This window comes from Gekko japonicus, unplaced genomic scaffold (assembly GCF_001447785.1).
Source record: "Gekko japonicus isolate JY-2015 unplaced genomic scaffold, Gekko_japonicus_V1.1 scaffold633, whole genome shotgun sequence".
NCBI lineage: Eukaryota > Metazoa > Chordata > Lepidosauria > Squamata > Gekkonidae > Gekko > Gekko japonicus.
The window spans coordinates 151757-179124 of record NW_015175375.1 but is presented as its reverse complement, the minus strand read 5'-3'; the positions used below and the strand labels follow the sequence as shown (position 1 = coordinate 179124).

Sequence of the window (27368 nt, the reverse complement as noted above, 5' to 3'; positions counted from 1 at the left end):
CATCCCCATTCAGCCAAAAACCTCACAATGGCCCCAGTCACACGGCAAAGTTGCCGCGGGAGAGGCACGGATGGTGGGCGGATTATCCGGGCGTGATCACACCCCAACATCTGGAAAGTGGGAAATTTGCTTACTTCAGTTATCTTTTAGCATATATTGTGTTAGAGTAGTCTGCAAATAGGTGCTTCATTATTGAGCACAGGTACACATTTCATAATCTACAAACTATTGACAGGCTGAGAAAAGTACCGGTTCCCTCGTTTACCCGCCGGCGCCGAGGGAAGGAACCGTGGTGTGCCGCTGGCTCATCTGATCGCGTAATCGCGGATCAAACCGCGGATCAAACCGCTCCGGGGCAATTAGCCACGCCTCCCCCCGCGATATCCAGCCCGTTTGACCGGGGCCCAGGTAACCTAGGTCGAGTTGCTGTCCCTCCTGACCTATCGCAGAAGGATGAAATTGAGCCTTCACGAGATCTCTAGAAGGAGGACAGGATAAAAATGCCGTAGATAGCAGCTCAATATAAGAAAAGTGCATTATTGCAATCATGGTGTCTGTTGAGGCAAATCGTCTCTCAGTTCACAGTTCCTTTTGCATACATTGCCAACAGTTCTTGCAATAATCATAAATCCAAATAAGTGGGTGGTACTTGTGAATCGCTGTCCCTCCTGACCTATCGCAGAAGGATGAAATTGAGCCTTCACGAGATCTCTAGAAGGAGGACAGGATAAAAATGCCGTAGATAGCACCTCAATATAAGAAAAGTGCATTATTCAATCATGGTGTCTGTTGAGGCAAATCATCTCTCAGTTCACAGTTCCTTTTGTATACATTACCAAAAGTTCTTGCAATAATCATAAATCCAAATAAGTGGGTGGTACTAGGGAAAATGTATCAGTTTTAATGTGGTGCTCTAGAGAGGTGTGTCTAGTTTGTTCTTTTGATTTTTCTTATTCAGAATATGTTGCATATCTTTTACTTTGGTCACCAAGACGTCTTGGGAATTCTGATGACCCAGATCAAATTTATGAACTAAGTAAAAAACATTTGCAAGAAGTTCAGAATATTTTACTGTTGTGTTTCATACCGTGCCATTAGGAGGTTTGAAAGGAACTGCCCACGTTCTTTCCTGAGGCAAATCCCCCCAAAGCAAATTGCAGATGTATGAAAGAACTGCCCACGTTCTTCCCCAAGGCAAATTGGCCTAGTGACTAGAGATCAGAACAGAGTGGTTGACTAACTTGTTTAGAAAATGTATATGCCTCCTCTCCTCAGACCTACTTAATGTGGCTCACATATCAATCAATCAGTTTATTACGGTCGAAGACCCATCAAACAACAAACCGTCTCCAGATTGTCGTAAGGCATTACAGAAAAAAAACATCTCAAGGAGTATTAAGGAAGTGCTTGCGCTTTATAGTTGCAATAAAAAGAAATTTAGCAACATTCCTTGAAATAACCGTGGATTGGTCCTCCAGTAGGTGTTTCAGCAAAAGTTCCGCGGATTGAAATACTAATTGGCTCACATATAAAATGACACAATCAAATCATGTAGCTGCAGCATTAAAAACAAACTATTAAAAAAGCACAGCATAAAAATAACCAAGCAAAGGCAATCCATGAAACAACATGCAGCAGTGGTTGATAAAACACTCCATGGGCTGTAGAAGTAGAAAATAAAACTGATAAAAAGATGAAACCCTTCAATTAAAAGCCTGGGTAAAAAGGAACGTTTTGTCCTGGTGCCCAAAGGAGACTAAGGTAGGCACCTGGTTGCTATTCACCTCTCCTCTGCAGGCAAAGAAAACACAGAGCAGGACTTGGGGATTTCTCATAGTACTTTCAATTTGTACTTGTGCAGTTGTTTCCCATCTGTTCTTTGCGGCAAACAATGATACAAGTTAATGCAGAAGGATTGTTAGGTACAGATAGTTCTGCAGTTAGGGTCTGAGTAAGATCAGTCTTGTAGAGTAAAACAAAAAATATTTTACAGTATAATTCTGCGTTCTGAGTTATTTTCTTTATGTTTCAGCTTACGGCTTTGTTGTGAATAAAATCAACGTACTTGGAACAATTTTGTTGTAATTAATACTAAAAAATGATTAAGGTCATTTGGCACAACAAAATAAATGCTTTTGAATATTCTTTGGAATGAAACATCTATCAATTGACCCCAAAGAGAAGAAATAACAAGTATATTGAAAAATTTTGCATCCCACACTGTTAGCTTTTGCTCTTGAGGCAATATAGGTAAAACTTTCAAAATTAAACTAGATCCAAATATCTAAAAAAGGGTTTTGGAAAACAGCAGACTTCACAAATATGTCTGTCTGTGAAAGTTCTTAGAAAAGGGCAAAGGACTGCCACACAGATCTAGGGCAGCCATATGTCTGTTGATCTTTTAATGTAAACTCTTAACTTGGCAGTTTTGTTTTCTGTTCTTTTAAGGACCAAACAGAGGAAGAAAAGATGGAATATTTTCAGAAGCATCATTCAGTTCACCACAGGGGGTGGCTATAAAGAATGATATTATTTACGTAGCAGATACAGAAAACCATCTGATTAGGAAGGTAATTTTTCCCTTGTTAAAAATGTTAAAGGATAACAGCCAAATTCTGTTCCTAGTTACAGAGACAGAAACTGGCGTCAAAGCAACTGTTCAGAAATTACTAAATATATCTGAAACTAGAATATTGCCCAGTATTTAACTGTATTTTGAAAATATTTGGGATGTTCATGTTTTCCTCTTTGCATATGCTTTTTATGGCAAGTGATTAGGTACAACAATTTAAAACTCTCTGAAAGGGAAAGGAATGCAATAATAATGTAGTTCTGTGTCCTGACTTTTGTTCTGTTTTTAAATTTAATTGTATTTTGGCTTTCTAAAACCTTTTGTTTTGTCTCCCTTCTCCAAGAGAAACATCTATCTCCCATTTTATTCCCAGGATTATAAAATGAGTAAAATTTTGCAATATCAACACAGGTCATAACTTATTTGCATTTTTCTATGAGCGTAAAATACCCAATACCAAAGTTTATCATTTCAACCATAGAATTACATGACTGAAATTGGTTGCCAAGTGTTACCTGTATCCGGAGCGGGGGACTCCTGGCTTGCTCCGGGAGTGCACGCACGCACGTCACCCAGAAGTGATGTGACGCCGCCGGGCACGTTGGGGGCGGGGCCATGACCATCCGAGGGAAAACCATCGATGACTGAAATTGAATTGATCAGGTATTCTGCTCAAATGATGTATCCTGCACATGAAACTATATATACCTGCACCTCAGTAGTTCTCCATTGTTTTGCTCACATTATCTTGAATGCTTCCTGATTCAAGAACAAGAAAATGTTTAATTCTCTTTCCCAAAGTAGGGAGTATGGTGTAGTGGTATGGTAGGACTGGAGAGACCCAGGTTCAAATCCACACTTGCCATGAAATTTACTGGGTGTCTGTGGGCCAGTTGTTTTCTCTCAGTCTAATGTATCTCACAAGGTTGTTGTGAAAATAAAATGGAAGAGTGGAGAACTATGTATACTAAAAGTAGCACTTTTCAGCCAATTATGTTACGCTTCAAAAGTTGCTTGATTCAAGAAATATTAGAATTTTAATATTTACTTTTAAAAAGTTACATTTCTTTGTAGGCTATTGTATGGTGTTTCTTAAAAGTATGTCCATCAGTTGTAATTTTACAACATGGATTAGAACCTTTAGATGACGTGTTCAGTGGCATGATGTTTCTCTTTTAATAGGGAGGAATACATCAGCTTGGTTGGTTAGAGTGTTAGGCCAGGATCTGTGAGACCCAGGTTCAAATTCCCACTTTGCCAATGAAGCTTGCTGGGTTACCTTGGGCCAATCACTCTCTAAGCCTAGCCTAAGTCACAGGGTTGCTGTGAGGGTTAAATGGAGGAAGGGAGATCTGCGTATCATGTTTCCATGAGCTCCTTGGAGGAAAGGTGAGATAAAAATGTAATAAATAAATAAGATTACCCTTTTTTGTGAGAATCAACTGAGCCGGCCTTGGCTGGGAGGACGGGATATAAGACAGACAGACAGACAGTTTTTTTGCCTTTTTTACTTGGCTCAGTAACTATTGCCTAAAAGATGTAAAGACCAAAAGAGTTTGAACTGAAGTCATTAAAGAATTGATGATGGACTCTCTGCTTCACAAGCAACTGTCTTTTCCTCCCTTTTCTGTCTCACATGAAAAGCCACGGTAGGCAAATGCAACAAAGCAGCTGCAAATTCTCCTAATAAAATGGAAGTCGTTTTGCCAGGTGTAGCTTGTCATGAGCTTGATAACAAAAAGGCAGCATTTCTGTCTCATTAGTATATATATAGTTGAAGAAATGATTAAAAAACCCACAATTTAGTTTGTATTTTTGTCCTAGATTGACCTCCAGTTAAAGACGGTGAGCACTGTAGCAGGGATGGGAATACAAGGCATGGATAAGGCAGGGGGAGCCCACGGAGAGGAGCAGCCCATTAGTTCACCATGGGATGTGGTCTTTGGAACTTCAGGTATTATTTGAAGCTTTACACTTCATAGTCTTGTTTTTGTTATTGCTATCTCTTACCTTCCGCATACTCTCATAGACTATTTAAATTATCCATCCAGAAACCACTGGTGCCTCCCACTGCCCATCATTTGAGATCACATGATTCTGCCTCGGTGTCAGCTATAGCTGGCTAATTCCCAGATTCTACATACACTATCATCATCCATTCTACAAATCAGGCTTGAATCCTCGTCACTTCTTTGTTCCATCTGTTTAAATAGTTGCCATCATGTCACTTCTCCCTTTGTGCCATTTCAGTGCTAGGTTCTTTTCTTTTTTTCTTCTTTTAGCCTTTATTGGCATAAAACAATACCTTAAAAGAGAATGATGCACTGGGATACTATGTGTTAGGGGCTTGAATAGGTGATTTCCCTTCTGTTTCTCCGTACCTCTCCCCATCTCCCTTTTAACTAACATTTGGTTGCCCTCAATATTCCAGCCCTCATAGGAGGCAAGTCCTGAAGGGGTGAGGGCTTGCTTTTTATTTTTTAAATGTACAAGGTAATGTAAAATACTTAGGTTTCCCCTGTGGTATACCTCTGCTTTGTCTGTAGCTATTTGGTAGGCACTCAGCTATTGTATTTATGTTTAGAGGCCCTCTGAAGTATCATAGGTGGATGGGACAGTTTGGAAATCCCACCCGACTCCCCTAACTTCTTTAATCCTTGCTCAGCTACTCTGGACATTTTGTCCCATCTGGAGCATATTGATCCCATCAGGCCATGTTCTGTAGTTTTTTTTTTGGGGGGGGTTGTTTCGCTAATTTACAAAGTCAGATTTATTTATTTTTGCATACCTCAAAGGAGCAGCAACCCCTGTTGTCAGGGCCCGGAGGCCTCCCCCAATGTGACCCAGTTTGAGACGAATGGCTGGGCTGGAGGGGAGGGCTCCACATGTCCCACTGGCATCCCTGGGGTTGGAGATGGTCAACCTGGGGCCCCGTGTGGACTGGCTGCCAAAGAGGAGATGAGCCAGGAGGCACTCAGGCAGAAGAGGCCCAGGTGAGACAGGCCTGGAAGGTGTCATCATGGCCGCTCAAAGGACCGGGGCTGTCATGGCAAAGGCTGGATGAGGCCAAAGACAATGGCAGTGGTGGAGAAGAGGCTGAGAGTCTCTGAGGAGCTGATGGCAGGCCCTCCAGGAGCTGGGTCTGGGAGGCTTGGGCGGGCCAGAGGGGGCAGAATGCTGGGCTGAAGACAACCTGGGAAGGTAGAACCAGCAGATGGAGGAAGGGATGGTAGGTGCTGCGTCCCTTCTGGGGAAGAGTCTGAGGGAAGGAACCCAGTTTTGTGTTTTCTGTAGGAACCCAGTTTTGTGTTTTCACTATCCACTGGGAGCCGGGCAGTTTACTGTTGGTTAGCGTGATGGCGATAATGCTAAAATCACGCAGCAAAAATAATTGCTGCGCAAAGCATGAAATATGTCTCTTAAGGAGACAAGTAGTAACATTTGTAACTTGGAGTATGCATTTCATTGGTCTTGAATTTCACCAGACTAGAAGGAAGTTGCTATCATGTTTCTGAAGTGAGGCATGTAATCGACGAGCACCAATAAATACCTTTTGTAGAACTGTGTCTGTTTGAAGTAGTATATTTTACTGCTTTTGAGTTCTTGCTTAAAGTATTACAGTTGTATAGCTCGATGCTTTATTAATGACCATGTGCTTTTCAAGTTTCTTTACCATCCTTTTCTATTTTTATTCAGTGCTGTTGAAAGCAAGTACTGCTAAATGCACATTTGATTGAAGTGTGAAATGTTCTTGATAACTGCATCCTTTCTGAAAGGAACAGAGCCATGACCCAGCCTTTATTATACAAATGTGTGGCTTGTGTTCCAAGAGTGAGTTCTTTGGGCCACAATTAGCATCTGATTATAAAAATGCCTGCTTAGCACACATTGGTTTTACAGAAACCATTTAGGCTCAGTACATATTTAATGGCAAAGTATGATTTTTCTTCAGCCTCATTCTGTTATGGGGTGCCTCTTTCCTTTGCACCCTTCCACACATCCTCTTTCTTGGTGAACCATACTTCTGTCATTGTATCCAAACCAGGCACACTGTGATTTGTTAAAAGAGGGAGTTGGAAGAGTATTGGGGGGATATGGAGCTAAGATTCAGACGGGAAGAAGAGGAGATTGGATTCATACCCCACTTTTCACTACCTGAAGGAGTCTCAGAGCAGCTTACAATCTCCTTTCCCTTTCGCTACCCCTTCCCACAACAGACACCCTGTGAGGTAGGCAGGGCTGAGAGAGCTATTTCAAGAACTGTTCGTGAGAGAACAGCTCTGAGAAGGTCACACCAGCAGCTGCATGTAGAGGCGTAGGGAATCAAACCCGGTTCTCCCAAACCCGGTTCTCTCAGTCCATGCTCCTAACCACTATACCAAACTGGAAGAGGCAGTGATCCTGCCAGCCACTGCATGCAAGGTATTACAGTCAATCCAATATGTTTAAACTCTTGTATGGTAACACTAAAAGGTGCCTAATGAACTGCACTGTGCACTCTAGTTGATCCCTTCTCCTTGTATAAGCTGTTTGCTGTTTTTGGAAAATATTTGCAGTGAGAACTTTTCTTCTTGTCGTTCATGCTACCTCAATGTCACTTCTCCCCCCCCCCCATCTAATGAACAGGTCCTTTTCAAAAGTTATCCTCCAAGGTGTGATCCTCTAATGCCCATTCTTCTGTTTTCATGTATTCTTGTGTTCTACTCTTTCTTGCCTCGTGTTTGAGGCTTTTCCCCCTGACTGCTACTGAAAAGTTTGAGTTCTGATCATATGTTAGATACCGATTATGAATTTGATCGCATTGATTTGACAGTATAAATAAACTCTTCTTGTCTTTGGGATATATTGTTCCTTATCTCACTGATGGCCTTCAGGGTTTGCCCTTTCCCCACCATTTTGCTGCACAGATTGAGCAGCCATAGTGCTCAGGGGGGAAAGTTGTCCATTGACTTATGGACAGTCAGAACCATGCTAATGAGTTAGGTAAGGTAAAGGTTCCCTTGCTCGAAAGCCAGTCGAATCCGACTCTAGGGTTGCGGTGCTCATCTCCGTTTCAAAGCCGAAGAGCCAGCGCTGTCCGAAGACGTTTCCGTGGTCATGTGGCCGGCATGACTAAACACCAAGGCGCACGGAACGCTGTTACCTTCCCACCGAAGTGGTACCTACTTGCAATTTCTTGCTTTCGAACTGCTAGGTTGGCAGGAGCTGGAACTAGAGACAGGAGCTCACCCTGTCTTGTGGCACCCGGGTCTTGAACCGCTGAACTACTGACCTTCCACAGCCTGCAGTTCAGCGTCTTAACCACTTGAGCCACCGCAGCTCCAATGAGTTAGGTAGCTTCTTGTAATTTATTCTGGAATCAGAATAGAAAAATTAGGTATCAGAAAGTTGCAGACAAAGGTCATGTCCCAAGCAGGGAGGATTCTTTTTTCACTTTTTTTTGGAAATACATTGCAGTGCATGCATTTTCTTCCTGAAGAGAGTATTTACTAAAACAGGATGGCCTCATTTTTAAACTTTGTGTGCAGTTGTTAAAAGACACAACGTACAGTTTAGATTAATTTTAAAGGAGTTTTCACATGCCTGATTTACCAGAGCTTCTTATGACCTTCTGTTTCTACGATGCTGCAGCAATTCCTAAAATGGGCTTTTCTCTGGCAACTTTATATACTAAAGATGTCACTGTTTTATATATATCAAATGATATGCTGCCACTTTTCTGTCCTTCAGATACTTCCTAAAACTTTCTTTTTCGTGTGAAGCCTTTAGCATGACCCCTAGTCCTCATCTTCTGTTCAAGGTGCAACTGAAGTGAGAATGTGCAATGCTCCCTTTAAGTTATGGAGTCCTGTGAGCAAAAATTCTACTTTGCAAACTACTGGCCTTAAAGTTGTGAGCAAGCGATTTGGCGACTGCATAAATCAGTTTGCTCTGGAGCCATCCTTCCTGAGCTAAGACAAAAATGTGTGAGCCGGAGGCTAAAAAACTGGGAGCTAGCTCACACAAGGTGGACTGTACCATCGTAAGTTGAACATGCCACGGCCTTGTTATAACGTCGGATGGGCTTTTCTTACTGGATCATGCATAGGAAACTGCCTCCATCTGTTTGCACTGTTTGTACTAGCACTTTATGCAATTGTTTATTATGAATGTTATGGTATTTATTTATTTTATTGTAATTTAACTTATGTAAGCCACCTTGAGCAAGTTTTTACCGGCAAGGTGGGGTATAAATTGGAAATAAAAATAAATAAATAAATAACTCAGCTTAGAGGGAACACTGTGTGCCACACCCCCATTTTACCATTGTCTCCATCTTCCTTTCCATGATAAATTTTAGATTATAAACTCATTAGAGCAGGGGTCTATTGTCTCAGTACAGTACCTTAAAGAATGTCCTTTTCATTACCATGTTACCTCTAAGCTTGAAGTTGTGACTAAAGAAACAGAGCTTCTTATTTGAATATAATTAAAAAACTTGTATTTTAAGTTTATGATTTGAGCAGATATTGCTATAAGACAGGTGTCAAACATATGGCCTGTGGGCTGCATCCGGCCCCTGCAGGGCTCCAGTCCGGCCCACGAGTAACTGGCTTTCTGCTGCTTCCTGTTCCTGATTCCTGCATCACAGCTCTTTTTATTTATTTTATTAGATTTATGAATTGCCCAACCCCACAAGCAGGTTCTGGGTGATTTACAACCTTAAAATAGATAAAATACAATCAACATAATAACATTAACACAATACACTAATAAAACAACCAGTTCAGATAGCAATCAACCCTTTTTTGATGGCTGCAGGGCTCTCTGCGTAACAGGGCAGGGAAGGGGACATGGGGGCCATAGGAAGAATAGGAGGGTGCCAGTCTTAACTGTTGCTGCCCTCAACTAAAGCCTGGTGGGACATCTCTGCCTTACAGGCCTCAAGAAATTATATAAGGTCCTGCAGGATCCTGATGTTGTTCAGCAGAGAGTTCCACCAGGTCAAGGCCAGGACCAGAAAGGCCCTGGCCCAAATTGAGGACAGCCAGACCTCCCTAGGGCTGGGGATCATCAGCTGATCTCAGCGCTCTTCTGGTGACATATTGGAGGAGGCGGTCCTGAAGATACATAGGTCGCTGACCACTCAAGGCCTTAAAAGTCAGCAATGATTCCTTGAATCTGACTCGGTATTCCATCAGTAACCAGTGTAGCTGGCACAGCACAGGTTGTATATGTGCTGTCTGTGGCATTCTCACCAGGACTCATGCCGCCGCATTCTGGACAGGTTGGAGCTTCCGGGTCAGTCTCAAGGGCAGGCCAGCATAGAACGAGTTACAGTAGTCCAGTCTGGAGGTGACCGTTGAATGACGTATCATGGCCAGGTTGGGGTAGGGGGCGACAGGGAAGGGGCCAGCAGCCGTGCCTGGCATATATGGTAAAACACCAGTCTGGCAGTATTGGTGACCTGTGCCTGCATAGACAGGGAAGCATCCAAGATCACACCCAAGCTCCTGACAGAGTGCACTGGTGTTAATGGTACCCTGTCAAGGGCTGGAAGCTGAAACCCCAGTCCTGCCACAGAACCTCCATTTCCCCTGGATTTTTGTTCAGTCTCTCATATTTCTTGCTTTACAAAGGAGCAAAAGAAAGCCAAGCCTCCCTTCCCTCGATTGGCTGAGGGCTCCTCACCCCCTCCTCCTCCTCTGGGTTGGGAGGAGGAGGGAAGGAGACAGAGAGAGAGAGAGAGATGGAGTCCCATGGCACTTTTAACAACAACAACATTTTATTCCAGGTATGAGCTTTTGTGTGCAAGCACACTTCTTGAGAGAGAGGGGGGAGGGAGGGAAAGATCCAGAGAGAACACGCCGGAGAGAGAGAGAGTCCTGTGTTTAAGATTAAGCAACATTTTATTTCAGGCATAAGCTTTTGTGTGCCTGCTCACTTCTTCAGAGAGAGAGGGGGGAGTGGAAGGTAGGTAGGTAAAGTACCAGAGAGAGCATACCAGAGAGAGAGAGAGAGAGAGAGATGATGTCCCGTGGCACTTGGAAAGATCCCTCTTTCCATTTCTAACAGATGGGGGGGAAGAAACCTTGCATTTGTTATTAGTTATTAGTTATTAATCCAGTACAACCATGAAACTAACAAAATTTGTGGCAGTGCATGAGTTTTCATGAGCCATTGCTCACTTCTTCAGATACAGCTAGAATGTGAGTCTATCTGTCCTTTTATCTTGTAGAGTAAAGAGATTTCAGACGCCAAATGACAATAGCAGGAATTGGTAATGAGAGAAGAAACCTAGGTCTCAGTTCAGTCCAGGAGGATACTTTGTCTTGAGCTACATGATCAGTTGCAATACAGCAGTCTCTCTTTCTAATCTTTCTAATCTCCCTTTGAAATTCTTTTGTAAGAAAACTGCTACTCTCAGGTCAGCAACTGAATGCCTAGACAGATATTTAATACATCACCTAAACATAATCTTCCACAGTCACTTCTCATCAAAATTTGCAAAGGGCAGGCTCTTCCTTTTTAAAAATTACACAAGGTTCCCCCCCTCATTTATACAAAAACTGCCTCTGTCTACCGGGGGGGGGGGATTCCTTTGTAATGGGCTCTTGTGTGTGAAATTTGCTATTGGAAGAAACAAGCTGGGAGCCCATGAGAAATTCTGGGAGAATTTATCCCCCTACAAGATTCTATAAGCTCTGAAAGGCTTGAGCAAGTTGAGTCCCTCCCACCATTTCCCTTTAACAAATTTAATATGCCATGCCTCCTAGACCTGGTCCATTATTATCAAGCCATCTTTGGTTTGTACCTTTTTATTAATTTATATTATATTTATATGCATACCTAGGAGTCTGTCGACTTTGTGGAAATCTCTGCCCTGTCTGTTGGTGGCCTAGTTTTGTTGTTTTAGTTGTTGGCATGGGATACAGTGATAATGATGATACTAGTTTCAGTATAACCACTATATGTAAAGTTAAGCATATGTTGTTAATATTTAGTCAAAATTACCAGTAGAGAGCCTTTCACTGACAGTAAGTGAATCAACACTGATCAGGTTGGAATATAGTAGAATTTACAGTGACATTTATTACATTGTGCTATGACACTAATGGGCTTGCTCCTTCCGTTTGTATGTGAGCATTGCAGTTTGAATCACCCTTCAGTATAATCATGATATCCTTTACCTGAAGCTAAACTTAAAGCAAATTTATTTTAAAACATATTCTAAATTGCTGACCCTGTTTATTGAATGAGGACCACTATATTCACAGAAAACTTGTTTTAAGAGATACATCTTATGTGACTTCTCATTTTTATTTATAAAACATTGAAACCGTTTAAATTGCACAAGAGAATAATGAGGATTTAACTTTGCTAAGTGCTGGTGCAGAGGTAGCCTAGTGGGTCTCCTAGGAAAGCTGGTTCCACCAAGGTAATGGCTCTAGCCCTCAGTAGTTTTTTTACTTAATGCAGGCAAAGAATTTGTGCAAACCCTCTCTGGGCAGATCACAGTCAGGTACCTAATTTCAAACTGTAGCATGCTGTGGCAGAAAGGGGAGAGAGGAGGGGAATGTTGATAAGATTTGCTAATATTAGAGCTCCTGGTCGTGACTTGTAGGTTTAAAACTGCTAATCATCTTTTCCCACTAGATTGTTAGAATGTATTTGGTTTTTTTCTTTCTGTTCTGTTCTAGATTTTTACCTAACTTAAAACCTATTCTGATCATTTAGAATTGTTTATGATGAAACTGAAAATTTCAAGGATATCCATGATCACCTCCAGTAGCCCTGTTCCCTTGTCTGGGCACAATAGAGAGAGGTTTGGCTCTTTCTCCAATATTCCTTAGCTGTGAAAGAGTTAATCCAGGGGTGTCAAATGTGGGCCAGACTTGGCCCATCCAGGGATCTTATCAGGCCTGTGAGCAACTGGTACGGGGGAGGGAAGGTAGGAGGCTGTGGGGGGGGGGAGTTCCGAGCAGGAGCATGCTACAGTTGCCTTGTTCTAGATAATGGCAGGTGGTCTCCTGCTAATAGGTCTCTTTACTTGGTAATAAAAAGATGCTCTATACTTTTGTCTCCGTAGTCTCTATAGAGACACCTCCCTCCCAGTCCCTTCTCACCAACAACCCAGCAACTCCCGCTACTGACAAGCACCTCTTCTGTGAGTGCCTCTCTCCCCCTCCCTTTCTTCCTCTGCTAAACCTGGGTGAGAGCCAGGCTGGCTGGGGACTGGATGCAGTTCCTCTTCGGTGCTCCTGGCACCCACAACCACCAACAAGCACCTCTTCCATGGGTGTCTTTCACCCTCTCCCTTTCTTCCTCTGCTAAGCCAGGGCGAGAGCCGAGCACTGCCCTTGGCTGGCTGGAGGCTGAGCGCAGTTTGTCTTTGGGGCTCCCAGTGCTCGCAGCCACCAACAAGCACCTCTTCCGCAGGTGTCTCTCTCGGCCTCCCTTTCTTTCTCTGCTAAGCCTGGGCGGGAGCCAGGCACTGCCAGCTGCCTTGCGCTTGCCTCTGCTGACAAGCACCTCTTTGCCAGTGCCTCTGTCCCTCTAATTTTCTTCCTTCAGGCATGGGGAAGATGAGTTCCAGGTACAGCTATTGGCTGGCAAGGGTCAAGCTGCTCTTTGGTGCTGGCTGACTTAACTGGCCAAGGGTTGTTTGAATTTCTCCTGGGGCCCACCGCTCTTACCCTGTCAACCCCCCCTCTTTCTGGTCTGGATGAGCCTGCCTCATTGCCCAGGAGAAGAGACAATCCCCTTGAAGGAGTGTAGATTGCCTTTCCCTGGCACCTGCATTCTCCTGTGCAACTGTTTAAGTAAGCAAAAAAAGGTAGGCACCCCCCATCATGCATCTAACACCTAACACAGCAGGGCTTTGGATCACATACCAGCCAGCACCTTTTCCTTTTCTTCCCCCTTTTCTGTCATGGTAACCTATAGCCTTAAGAGTTCTGGAGAACTCAAAAACTTCCCCTCTGTTATGTGACTCTTGGTTGATCCTAATAATAGATATTCTGTATTTGATGACTGTTCTGAGCTTTCACATGGCTGTAATCTAACTTCACCAGAAAAGGGTGGTGGTAGAATAAATGCTTAGCCTTTTTCTAGGAGGAAGGGTCAAAGGGGGGGGCACGTAATGACTGCTGTGCTGTTGGGTGCCTTGCCCCCTCCCCTTCTTTCTCTTATGGGCAGAATCCAGGGAGTGCAGAGTGCCTTTTCCTTGCACCTCCCAGCAGTGTACTCCCCTGAGCAAATGTTTAAAAAGGCTCCAGATTTTGATGCAATAATTCATAGCAAGAGGTGTCAGTTATCAAAGAACATTAAGTAAAGGAAAGTAAGAGTTTCAATGTTTGAAGTATATTTGTATTTTGAGTAAAAAATAATGTTGTTAATTGGGTTTGCCTGTGTCCTTTATAAAATCTATATCTCCAGTATCTGGCATTACATTTTATAGTACACATGACCCAGCCTGACAAAGTGATATTTATGTCAGATCTGACCCATGTAACAAACTGAGTTTAACACCCCTGAGTTGATCTATATGCATATTGTTGATATTGGGTTTTGGAAATCTAGAGCCAAATCCCTGCCAGTTTTAAAAGTCACTGAATGGCCTTGGAAAAAATCTTGCCTTTCAGTCTGATTGACCTTCCTTAATAAGACTGTTATCTAAGTAAAATTATCCCTATCCTCTTGGCCCCCTTCAGTATAATCCCAACTGTTGTACAATGGGAGAATGGGAAACAAACTAAATCGTAGCTCTTAAGTTAGTTAGTTCGCTGACTAATAATACAACAACAATATGAACCAGCAGATGGAGCTGGCTTGTATTATGGAAAATTCCCTGTATACGTTTAAGAAAACCAATTCTGACACTTACGCTTCAGTTCTAAGAATGGCAAGATTCCAGACCAGTAGCATCTTAAGAAACCAAGACGCATAAGCTTTTGAGAGTCAGAGCTCCATTTGATAGACATATCTGACAGAAGAAAGCTTTGATTCTTGAAAGCCTATACCCACAAAATCCTGTTGGTTTCTTAAGGTGCTACTGGACTTGAATCTAGTTCTTCTACTGCAGACCAGCACAACTACCCTGGAAACAATCCTAAAAATACTCTTCTGGGAGCAAACCCTTGAATAAAATGTGGCTTACTTCTAAGCAGTCCTGCTCAGGATTGTTCCCATAGAAAAATTAGCCTGTTAGGGAGAAGGAAAGGCAAAAGAGTCTTTCTCCCTGATGTCGAATGTTTGTTACCAGGTGGCTTTATTGTATGGTGGAGCATTCTGTATGTTTCTCCTGCAGTTTGAATGGCACATCCCATACGGGGTTCCCCCCACACACAGACTTAATAGCCCAGAGTATACTTTGGGAGGGTTTGTGTGCTTTTTTGTTGTTGTTCTAGTAGTTACTGTAGTAAAGTATGTACTTAGTATTAATGAGAAAATCCCTGGTGGTCCAGATGCAACCTGTGGACACCTGTGCTCAAGGAGAAATGCAGTCCTAATATTCTATAGAATCTTTAAGTACTGTGAAAATATTGTTTTTAGGAAATGTGGTGTTTTGCTATGTAAATATTTTGTGTTTGTCTTATTTCTCTGATTTAATAAGCCGCCCTGAGCCTGCTGCAAAGCGGGGAGGGCGAGGTATAAATTAGATAAATAAATAAATAATTAACCTGATTTCTTTTTAATTTAAATATAAATAATCTTTATTTTTTCAATTTGTATTAACTTTTCCATATGAACAATAACAAAATAAAACAATATTATAAGTAGAATCCTCTAAAATAAGAGGTCTTGACTTAATAAATACAATGATAACATTTAAAGAATTCTACATAGTAAATAATAGAAATAATTAGCATCAATACCAACTTATTTAGTAAACAACTACATCAATATATTTCTTTATGTTTAAGAGAACAGCTGATTTATTTAGAATAAAGGATTCCCTTTTACCTCAGATGCACTTCACGTACTTGACCTGTCATTCTGCTGAGTATAGTTAAGCCATCCTGTTTATTGGGTTCAACTAAACAGTCTAAGACAAGAGCCTTTGGTGGCAGTGAAAATAACTAGGAAGTGCTGAGGAAGGCAAGGAGGCAGCATAACACATATCTCAGAACATTACGGAGGGCTGCCATTACAGGTGTTACATATAAGGGGCCTCAGAAATAAGGAAAATGTTTCAGGGAATGTAAAAAGAATGTGATAATATGGATCAACATCAAAAGCTGTAGTTAACCATTAATGCTTGTTTATACCAATACTATCATCATAAGGCAAACTTTGCTTTGATAGTACAAATAGCACTGGCAGTGAGAATGCACAGCGATGGCAGTGAGAATATACATCTCCTAATAAAGATAAGCTGTATTGGTTTGGAACTGCTCCCCAGTTGGAATGTAGAGTTTAATTGTATAAAAGTGAAGGAATGTCTTTGTTCTTTTTATTGGGGAAGAGTCTTTAATACTTACTTAAAAGTACTTTAGGTAAATCTTTTCCACCGAAGAATTGTAGAATGTACCTTAGTTTTATACCACCATAGTAGGAGGCAAGAATAAGTGATATTTTGGTTCCTTTTGGATTTTTTAATTTTTAATTTTTTAATTTTCAGAGGAACATCCACTTCGATTTTTTTGTAATAAGTTTCATTATTTAACTGTGTATGAAATATTTGTGTGATAATTTAATTCCCGGTTTGTCTTGTAGGACAATGAGAAAAGCCAGCTATGCCTTAGACCTTTAATAGCCATTATATTTAGTTCTTAGTCCTTGCTGTAATTCTGCATGTGACTATAAAATCTCTGAGAATCTTATGTATGATTGTTCCTAAAACTAAGGAGTACACTGATTGTTTTGTAAAATCTCTCCATATGCAACTATCTATGATAATTGCTTGTCTGTCTTTAGTATAGCTGTTTAGTATAGAAATTTGTTTCCAAGCACTGAACAATCTGCCTGTTCAGCATTCATATCAGAATCATTCTCCTCTGAGACAGCAAAAATTACTTTGTTTTAAATGTTGACAGCAACCCCTTCAAAAGCTTTGCTGATGATGTGAGTAGCAAATATTATGAATCAATAAAAGCTGGTTAGATGACATAATGGAATTGCATACTTTAAGTCCCCCCCCAAAAAAAAACCTGCTACTTTTTATTCTCTGGGCTCAAACTGGGAAGAATTATATCATATTTTTTTCTTTTTAGAATCTGAAGAAAACTACTTTTCCCACAGAAAGACTTTCTATTACATAATATTTTTATGTGGGTACAGAGCATCTTGAATGAATTCTTCATAAGATCTAAAATCAACAATGATGGTTTATGTTCTACTTTATAATCTGTTCAGTAACTCAACCAGCCCTGATCTTCAATTATTTTAATATGTTAATACTCATCCACATTTTGATTTTCTGTGGATTGTTGCTGAGTTGATAAAGGTTTAAACTAAAGTTTGGAGTAAAAACACTACCTAGATTTGCACTCAAAAGGTAGACATGTGTGAGACTAGTCAACAAAACACCATATTTACCCAGCAACCCCTCTTTGTTAGAATTAGTGATTGGCGGACTCCCCCAGGTCAGTTTGGAGAGTTCAGAATTTACTTAGTAGAGTGTGGCTATTCACCACAACCATCCCTCCAGGTATTACATTGGCATGAGATATCTGGCTAGATCTGGATACAGTGTAATGCTAACCCCCACCCCCTCAAAAAAGAGTTTTTTAATAAAAACATTGCAATCCTTAATAGAATCATTCCAGTCTAAGCCCATTAATTTCACAAACATATTGCTAAGGAAATAAGGAGAAACAAAATACATTTGCCATTCAATAATATTTATGTGTACTTTGGAAGTGAGACCCCAATATTTCAGTGGAGTACACTCATAAGCAAGTAAGCAGGACTCTAAAAATTCTCTAAATAAAATCAAGGAAATAATTGTGTGTCAGATTGGAGCCCTGGAACCCCTGGTGTTATCGAATTCAAATGTTAGTTCCTAACAATGTCCACCAGAATGCACTCTGTTTTCAGACAAAGTAGTAGGTGATTATTATGGATAAACTGTTAATTACTTTTCTGGGGGAAATATTTGCACGTTTATTTTTCAGGAAAGAAAGTTTCGTTTAGGGAATGATGGATCTGCATTAGTTTTTCAGAGCTATTAATTTCATAAATAAAGACCAAAGGAAATGAACACAACTACTTGTTCTGTTATATAATTAGTGCACATTATTTATGTTATCTTGTTTTACAAATCTGAATTTAGGGGTGATGAGAGAACCCCTCCTTCACTTACAAGAACTTGAAGCAATATATGACAGGACTAGGCTGGTAATTAATACCTCTCATTCCCTTACATTACACCCTTCACTCTGTCATAACTTTCACCGGACAACACAGACTGTGAAGGTGTAGGCCCCTTCCCCAAAGGAAATTGTAATGGCTTCCTCTCCCTTCCTTTTCCTCTATTCCACATAGGAAAAATGCAGAGGGAATTGTACTTCTAAGAAATGCAGTTCTGCCTACTCCTGACTCCCAAAATCACATTCTGGTTTAAAAATTAGAATTTAGCCTAGGTTTAATATGTGCTTCTGGGCAGAGCTTCTTTTGTTGATAATTCAGATTTTTTAAATCTGTGCACCATAATTTATGTTTTGGGAAATACACATGAATTTGAAAGGATTGGTTTGGATCTAGACTGTATTGGACATTTCTGCTGATTCCCCCTTCTCACAGCAGACCCCCTGCTCTTTTGGTATCTCAGGGTCTCCTATCCCTTAGGAGTAGCATTTTGTGGATTTCAGTGGGCTGCAGTGGGAGGGGAGCCGGCAGGAAATTTCCATTTTGCTAACGGGAACTTCAGCCTGCATCCAACCCATTGCTATTTTCTGAATTTTAACAGTAGTTAGAATGTATTACACAGATCTGAAAATTCACCCTAAGAGATTAAGTACTATGGAGAAGTGTGGACACAGGTGAAAAGGACACAGCAACCATGAATTTTTCATCTGTGATGCATCTTATGAAAAAAGAAACAATAGTAATAAAATTGATTTTATTTGGGAGGGTAAACATATTTTTAGGGGAGCTGCGGTGGCTCAAGTGGTTAAGACGCTGAACTGCAGGCTGTGGAAGGTCAGTAGTTCAGCAGTTCGAGACCCGAGTTGCTGCATGACAAAGTGAGCTCCCGTCTCTAGTTCCAGCTCCTGCCAACCTAGCAGTTCGAAAGCAAGAAATTGCAAGTAGATAAATAGGTACCACTTCGGTGGGAAGGTAACAGCGTTCCATGCGCCTTGGTGTTTAGTCATGCCGGCCACATGACCACGGAAACGTCTTCGGACAGCGCTGGCTCTTCGGCTTTGAAACGGAGATGAGCACCACAACCCTAGAGTCGGACTCGACTGGCTTTCGAGCAAGGGAACCTTTACTTTTACTTTAAACATATTTTTAAACAATCTCTGGTTTTAAAAGTTAGTTTTATATTCTTACATAATAACGCTAGCAAGCGCCTCACATCTTTGAGATGGTATGACTGCTGTTTGAGTGATAGAGTAGATTAAGGATGTGATTTGAGTAATTTCTGAAGAGAATTAGCATAGTTTTAGCCAGTGTTAGAGTTGATTGTAAGTACAGTTTGTCTGTATATATATAAGTTCTTGTAACTTTATTTATTTATTTATTTTGTTAGACTTAGATCCCGCCCTCCCCACAATGTAGGCTCAGGACTAAATGTGAAGTTTTGCTTCTTTTTACTGACAGAAGTAGACTCACTTATTGCCATTTTCATTGAGGCTGTGCTGTCTGTAGTTTCAGGAATCCATGAAGGTGATGTTCTGTGGATTGCTATGGCAGGCACACACCAAGTATGGGCACTCATGTTGGAATGTGGAAAGCTACTCAAAAGAAGGTAAACTAGAAAATTAGACTGGTCAACAAAACACCATGTCAGCAAGTGATAAACAAAATATAATGTCCTCTTAGGGGTCATTTCTGGCAATAGCTTAATATTCCACAGTTTTGATGACACTAAAAGGAAACATTTCTTCTCTGTTTTTTGGATTCCAGTTATTGCCTTATAAATAAACTCCTAAAGAATGATTTGGTATCATTTTGTACTTTATTTTGCTATGATGCACCAAACATTTTGGATTATGATTCTGTTGCAATAGATTCCGGGGTGTGTGTGGGGGTGTTTAATTTGCTCCCTTTTCTCCTTAGTGACTTAAAGAAAGGAACCTGCCTCCGCTTTGCTGGGAGTGGCAATGAAGAGAACCGAAACAACGCATATCCCCATAAAGCTGGATTTGCCCAGCCTTCTGGTCTTTCCCTTGCTCCTGAGGAGCCGTGGAACAGTCTTTTTGTAGCAGACAGTGAGAGTAGTACTGTGCGAACCATCTCGATGAAAGATGGAGCTGTGAAGCATCTTGTAGGAGGCGAGAGAGACCCAATGGTAATAACTTGAAAGTTAAATGTATTTTTTTTGGGGGGGGGGGATTAAATGCTATTTTCCTCAATTCTATTCAAGCCTAATCTTAGCAAGTAGGATCTCAGTGTGGTATTTTAATATGACAATTTGTATCTTAAATGTATTGAATGAGGTATCGCCTTCTCAGATAGGATAGCATTTGGTAATACAAATTTTGGTCACTTTTGGGAAATGCTGCTTAATGTCTTTTCAAATGGAGTTTTACAGTTGCTGTGTATGTGTTGGCTGGAGATGGGCACAGAATTCCCAGGTAGCATGTTGTTGCGGCTTTTCTAAGGCTATGCTCAAGAGAGGAAGCAGGATCCCCAGCCACATACGTAGAAGCACGACTAGCAGAGTTGTGTAATGCACTAACTAGGAAGAACTCCATTTGTTGCAGAATAAGAAGATAGTTTTTTCCCTTATCTATAAATTGCTTCAAATGCCTTTTAAACAGAACGACGATAGAAAAATGCAAAATTCAGTAAGGGTATAGACAGACACTCTGAACGGCTGAAAGAAGACTTATTTTCATAATTTTATAGCTGGGGAAAATACTTGACTAAGAAAATACAATGATTCAGATGCTGAAAGACCACTCAGTACAAATTCTCAAAGTAGGTAGAGGACTGCATGTTTGAATGCTCCTGCTGTAACTGGAAGGCAGGGTGGTTGTTCATATCTTCTATTTCTTCAGGGATTCAACTTTATATGAACAGGGAGATTTTTTTAACAATATATTTATTTGATTTTATAATATAAGCCTATATCATACATATAAACAAGATAATCAACAAGACTGCATACAAAATCCTATGACAGCACTTTTCCTTTCCAGCAACACAGAGTAACAAACAAATCAGACCAAAAAAAATGAATATTTTGTTCTTATCCTCAGCCTTAATATCAAATCTGTGTTGAGTAAAGACTTCTATTTTTATTTCCTTTAAGGTTTACTACCTTTTCAGAACTACGCTGCAAATTCATATCAGCAGTATAAAACATTCATGCTGGCTTATTATATTTCTCATTATCTTCACCTTACACAGTTCTAACTCTTATCCGTCCTCCAGTAGTCTGCTAACTCCTTGTTTCCAGTATGGGAACAGGGTTTAATATTCAATTTTTAATTCATTTTCTTTTATTACCCTTTTTACTTTGCAATCAATCTTTACACCCTTTATATTAATTTAAGACTTTGTTGGAACCTTTATATCAAATTTGACTATCAAGTTTGCTCTACTATTTTTTAAATATAAATTTTCCATTTAGCTGCACCAATATCCTTCAATTATAATCTGCCAAGACTTTATCTATCTTTATTCAGCCCAAAATTGATCTACATCCACCATACTCATATTAAACTCTTATCAAAATTGATTAGAACCTACTTACAACACAACAAAACCTTCTAATACCACTAAACACCATTAAACAATTAACAACATCATATTCAAACCTCTCTTATTACATTAACAATTATTCCATTAATTTGCCAATTCATTATTTTTAATGTAATTGATCTTAGTACCTTTTAAATAGTTTACTTTTACCAATGTATTAATAGCCTTTATATTAATTTTAACTTTAAAAATCCTGTTATTACCCAAAATCGTATTAGATCATTATCAAAATTAATTAATAATCAGCCATAATATTCCAATCAGTTCAAACATAATTAAGTGACTTTAGACAAAGCAACATCCCTAATATTTCCATCATCTTTTATCTTTTAAGTTATACACAATAAAACTTTCCTAATCACCACTATTTTGCAACAAAAAAGAAAATAATAAAATAAATAAGTAGGTTTAAGGTCATTTTTCCATCTAGTCATATGTCCGAAGAAAACTGTTCTTTCTATCTTTTTGTATAGCTTATTTTTCCTCCTAAACATCTGCAGTCTACTTTTCTGCCTCAGCATATCTACATGTCTTCGTTCTTTATGTGTTCCTTGATTTCCATGCCTCCCCTCTCTGGTTTTCAGCCACTCTGTTTCCCATATTTTTTTAAATTAAATTTATTTTCATTTTTCATTTCACAAAAATAGGTACATATATCCATTTAATACTTATACATTACTTAATGTAAAGTTTCCCTTTCTCATTTATCGTCCATTATCTTTTACTAGCAAGTTCTCAGATCTACTGTATCTTCTTCAGCTTCAGCCATTTGTAAATTACTTTCCATCTATCCCAAAAAAGTTCCTCTGGTTTGTTCTGTAATGTCATGCTCAGTTTGTCCATTTCAGCTATTTCCAGAATCTTGTGTTTAAGTTCTCTTATTGATGGCATAGCTTTTGACTTCCAACGCTTTGCTATCAGAATTCTTGCTGCTAATAGATATACTATTATATGTTTGTGGTTTTTTATTGTGTCTGGAATCATATTTAGTAAATACGTTTCTGGTGTTAATGGCATATTAATTTTGAATATATCTGAGAAGATTTTAGATATTTTTTTCCAAAAGATTTGTATTTTGTCACACCTCCACCAAATGTGGAGGTATGATTATTCCTACTGCATCTCCAACAGATATTTGAAGCTTTCTGGAAGCATTTAGCAATTTTAGCAGGGGTCCAGTGCCACCTGAAAAACATTTTATATATGTTTTCCTTATATGTAGTCGCGCTAATATAGTTTAGTGATCTCCATGTTTTTATCCATTGGTCCATTTCTATTGTATGGCCAATCTCTTTTATCCAGGCTAGCATTGGTGTTTTTATGGTCTCTTCTAGTAGCTCATCCTTTAATAATTTTGTATAGAATTTCTGAATTAGTTTATCACTGGAAGAAAGCCAAATTTTATCAATTTCGTTTACACTGGTGTAAAATCCTATTTTTTTATCTTCATTGTATCTTGATTTTAGTACATTTTTATCTCACCAGGATAGGTTTATATTTTGTTTTTTTAGTACCTCCTCTGTTTTTAGCTCGGCTTTTTTGTTTAATAAGTTGCCATAGGTTTCTTTAAGTTTCCCTATTATTAGTGACAGTTTGGCAAATGCCTCTATCGGAGATATCCACAGAGGTACTTTGATACAGTATTTATGTTTTATTAAATTCCAAACTTTCATAAGGGAACTTCTTATGATGTGTGTATGATAGTTAGAGTGGATTTTATCTTTTCCGTACCATAAGTACGCATGCCATCCCATTACCAAATCCGATCCTTCTAAAGCTAGTGTTCTTATATCTTCTAACTCTACCCAATCTTTAATCCATATCATTGACAATTGGGCAATGCAATTGGGCATAGTACAATTGCCAATTGGGCAATGCAAAGCCTCCTCTTTTTTTACTGTCCTGGAGATCTTTCGTTTTTATTCTAGGTTTTTTAGACTGCCATATAAATTTGCCTACTCTTTTGTGCTAAAAAAAGGAATCTTGGCAGAATGTTCATTTTAATTGTCGCTATTCTGCCCATTAAGGAGAGATGTATTTTCTCCCAATGAATTAAGTCTCTTTTAATATTGTTTAAAAGTTGTATGTAATTACTTTCGTATAGCGTCGATGTGTTATTTGAAATCCATATTCCTAGATATTTTGCTGTCTGTACTACATCCATTTTTAAAATCTCTCTTATTTTTTTTATTAATTTTTGTGGGAAGTTTTTAATTATGATTTTAGTTTTCTGAAAATTGATTTTAAATCCAGCTACTTTACCAAATTGCTGAATATCTTCTATTAAATACGATAAAGAGTGTTCCAGGTCTTCTAGTATAAAGATCAAGTCATCTGCGAAGGCCTGTAATTTAAACACTTCACCTTTAGACCTTTTATCAATTCATTTTTATCTTTTCAGCTAACAATTCTATAGTAAATATGAATAGTAATGGGGATAGTGGACATCCCTGTCTTGTGCCTTTCTGAATTGGAATGTTTTGAGTAGTTTCTCCATTGAATAAAATTTTGGCACTTTGCTCACTATATATAGCTTTTACCATTTTGTAGAAGTTGTTCCCGCATTCTCAGGCAGTCAGTTTTTGTAGCATATAAACCCAGTTGATACTCTGAAACGCCTTCTCTGCGTCTAAAAGTATTAACATCATTTGTTTCCCCAGGTGTAGTTCATAGTACTCTAATACATTAATTATAGTTCTAATATTGTTTTGAATCCTTCTTCTAGGTAGAAATCCTGACTGGTCTTTATGTATTTTCTGTATTAGTACCCTTTTCAACCTATTAGCCAGTATCTTTGCAAATAATTTATAATCCGTATTTAGTAATGAGATCAGTCTGTAGTTCTTTATTTCCTCCTCGTCAGGGTTAGGCTTATGGATCAGTGTTATGACAGCTTCATTCCAGGAAGTAGGTAGTTTATTTGATTTAGGAATGTTTTGTAATAAATCTTTAAAGGGGTTCAGTATCTGATCTTCGAATGTTTGGTAGAACTCTGTGGGTATCCCATCTGGGTCTGGGGATTTTCTTTTTCCCCATTTGCAATCTACTTTTCTGCCTCAGCATATCTACATGTCTTTGTTCTTTATGTGTTCCTTGATTTCCATGCTTCCCCTCTCTGATTTTCAGACACTCTGTTTTCCATATTTTGTTGTCTCCTTTAAATTTCCAAGCCCGTCGTTTCCTTCTTTTAATCCTTTCAGTTTTCAGCCGTTGTTTATTTTCTTTTGGCAGTCCTAACTTAGCACAAGATTTTTTTTTTTTTGGTCTCTTTCTTACTATTTCAGTTGACAGGTATTGGGTTTCTACATAGTCCTTCACTTGTATAGTCCCCAGATTTTCTTCCTTAAAATAAGCACTGGCCTCCTTTTGCCAATCCTCTGGGGTCTCTTTCACAATAGGTTGCTCTTGCTCTTCTTTTTTTCCAGTTTCTATCTGTGTGTTATGCATTTTTTTCCAATAATTTCGCACATGCTTCTTCGCATCCTTTTTGAACCAAAACTCTTAGAAACTGCTTGATAGTCATCTCACCCACTTCCATATTCTCGTCAATCTCCTCCTCCTCCTCCTTATGCACGCCATTTCAAGCAAACTCTCCAAGTCAATTTATTCAAGTTCCAACCACAATATTCTCATTATTCTACAGTCTTTTTGCATTCCGTTGTCCTTTTTATAAATCCATGCCGATAAACAAAACCAGCACAATACAGAAACGCCAACAGATAGTCCTTCTCTTCCCCATGAAAAATACCGAAACAAAGTTAAGTCCCATAAGCCTCCCGGCCACTATCATTCTCGAATTTGGACATATTTGTTTGGGGATTTTTTCATTTTCCTTCTCTACTTAGCACTTCAAAGTAAGCATAATCACACTTTCCTTTAATTCTTCTTCTGTGTTGCTGCAGTTATTTTCAGTTTTAAATCTCAGCATAGTTAAAAACGGATGGCTGTGTCTGAGCAGAACATGGCGGCCATGTTCTATCCTGCCGATCGCTCCCGCTTCAGGGCAGTTTTGGTCACCCCCACGCATTGCCGATTGCGGGCGGGGCCAAAAAAAAAGCCCTCTGCTCCAGCCCTCTCTCCGGGAGGGCTGGTCAAGTTCTCCCGACGGTCGGGAGACTCAAAAAGGAACGAAAGAGGGTTGGGCGGCTCGGAGCAAACCGAGAGCCGCCTGACGTCACACCGTACCGGCAACAGGGAGACTTTTACATGGGGCATCATTCCTAAAGTGTCTCCCCCCCCATTCATATACCTACATGTTCTTCTAAATGTTTTACCTGGTGCTGTGAAATTTAATTGGGAATGGTTAGCCTGGTGAGTGACACAGGGATCATCACTAGCCATGGAACTGAAAAATAATTCACATACTCCACCAAATAACAATCATGTGACAACATTTGGCAATTCTAAATCTGGATGTATGTTGTTATCTCAGAAAAGAAATATTCATATACTTTGCCCCTGTTTTGTGCCTTAAGAACTGATGGTTTGGACTTTCATATTCTGGAAGAATAGTAACAGATGTAACTATGGAACAACCCCTCTAATTAAAGTTTTTTCCCCCTGAAAAAAGAATTTATTTGCCTTTGGTGATGTTGATGGAGCTGGGATAAATGCGAAGCTACAGCATCCCCTAGGAGTAGCCTGGGACGGGAGGCGAAACCTCCTTTACATTGCGGATTCCTATAATCATAAGGTGAGCTTGCATAATTAATTACTCCAAGCAATGGATAGTTGGCTGTTTCTTTAGATGCTTTCCCAAAAAGTGTAGGTCATGTTACAAGACTAGACTTAGTGATCCATATCAGATGCAGCACATTCACTTAGACACTAAAGAGTAGATATGGACAAGAACCAGAAAAGTGTAGTTTGGTTCGTGGCATGCCCAGTTCACAAGCCACAAACCATCACAAACTTTAAGGAGCTAAATGAACCCATTCGGTTTGTTGAGGTTCATGACCCAGTAGAATGGATCCTGTGCAAGCTAGACACCAGACTTGCAGGGGATCTCTGGCTGACTCTCCTCTACCTGCCTTCCAGGTTTGGTGAGGCTTGAATATATGGGCCCAAGTTACAGCCCCCCAAAGAAGGTGCTCCCAAGAAAGTGCATTCTGGGGAAATGACAGGTGGTCATTTTGACAGGTGCAGGTTCATTAGGTTCATGAGTGTATAGAACAGATCCTATGCAAGTTAGAGACATAAAAGTTGCAGGGGACCTCCCCCGGATATTCCTCTACATGCGCTTCGCGTTCCACCCCCTCCCCCCATTTCTTTGAAGTTCTGTAAACATTTAGATTGAGCGGATGCAGTCCGTCTGGAAATGTATCCATTCATGAACCTCCACAAACCGCTAGAAAGTTCATGCCAGTTGACCTGCCACAAACTTCAGTTCACGAACTGGCCAAACTTTGTCACAAATAATAGTTTGTAAGCTGTTTCCTGCCCATCCCTACTAAAAAAATCTCATCATCGATATATCACCCCCGTTATGAGAAAAGAAAAGTTTCCTTTCTTCCCTGGGTAGTTTCGGTGTTGTTGTCTGATAATTTCTCTGATAATCAAACCACAGGTATAGTGGCTTCCTTCTTAGCCATGGTGATTAGGAAAACAAATCTCCCTGAGTCTAATTAGCTTACTGCTGATAATTGTGGACCATGTAGCTACTAATCTGATAATTTTAAGTGTGGGTTTTTGGTTTTTTTGGTTTTTCCCTTATATGATTTAGATTTTTTTATCTTTGTAAAAATGTCTGATTTGTTATTATTTGCTTGGATGTAGTGGGGGTCATATGTTTTTATACTGCTCTGTTGCTATGGCTTTTTGCTAATACAATAAAGATATTATTATTATTATCTCATCATCATAGAAGAAGGCTTTTATTTTTAAAAAAATACTTTTTCCTACTTTTCTTTTACAGGAATCTCAGTAAGATCTCTTGAAA

At 39.7% G+C, this 27368-nt stretch overlaps 1 protein-coding gene across 1 annotated transcript in view; it reads left to right on the top strand.

Annotated features, from left to right (window-relative positions):
* NHLRC2 (NHL repeat containing 2) overlaps nt 1-27368 on the top strand; it is a 55909-nt gene that overhangs the window by 21409 nt on the left and 7132 nt on the right. The window contains exons 4-8 of the mRNA XM_015425532.1: nt 2449-2570; nt 4397-4526; nt 19370-19469; nt 19781-20012; nt 26001-26123. Coding sequence (XP_015281018.1) covers nt 2449-2570; nt 4397-4526; nt 19370-19469; nt 19781-20012; nt 26001-26123 — 707 coding nt within the window. The remainder of the gene's footprint in view (nt 1-2448; nt 2571-4396; nt 4527-19369; nt 19470-19780; nt 20013-26000; nt 26124-27368) is intronic.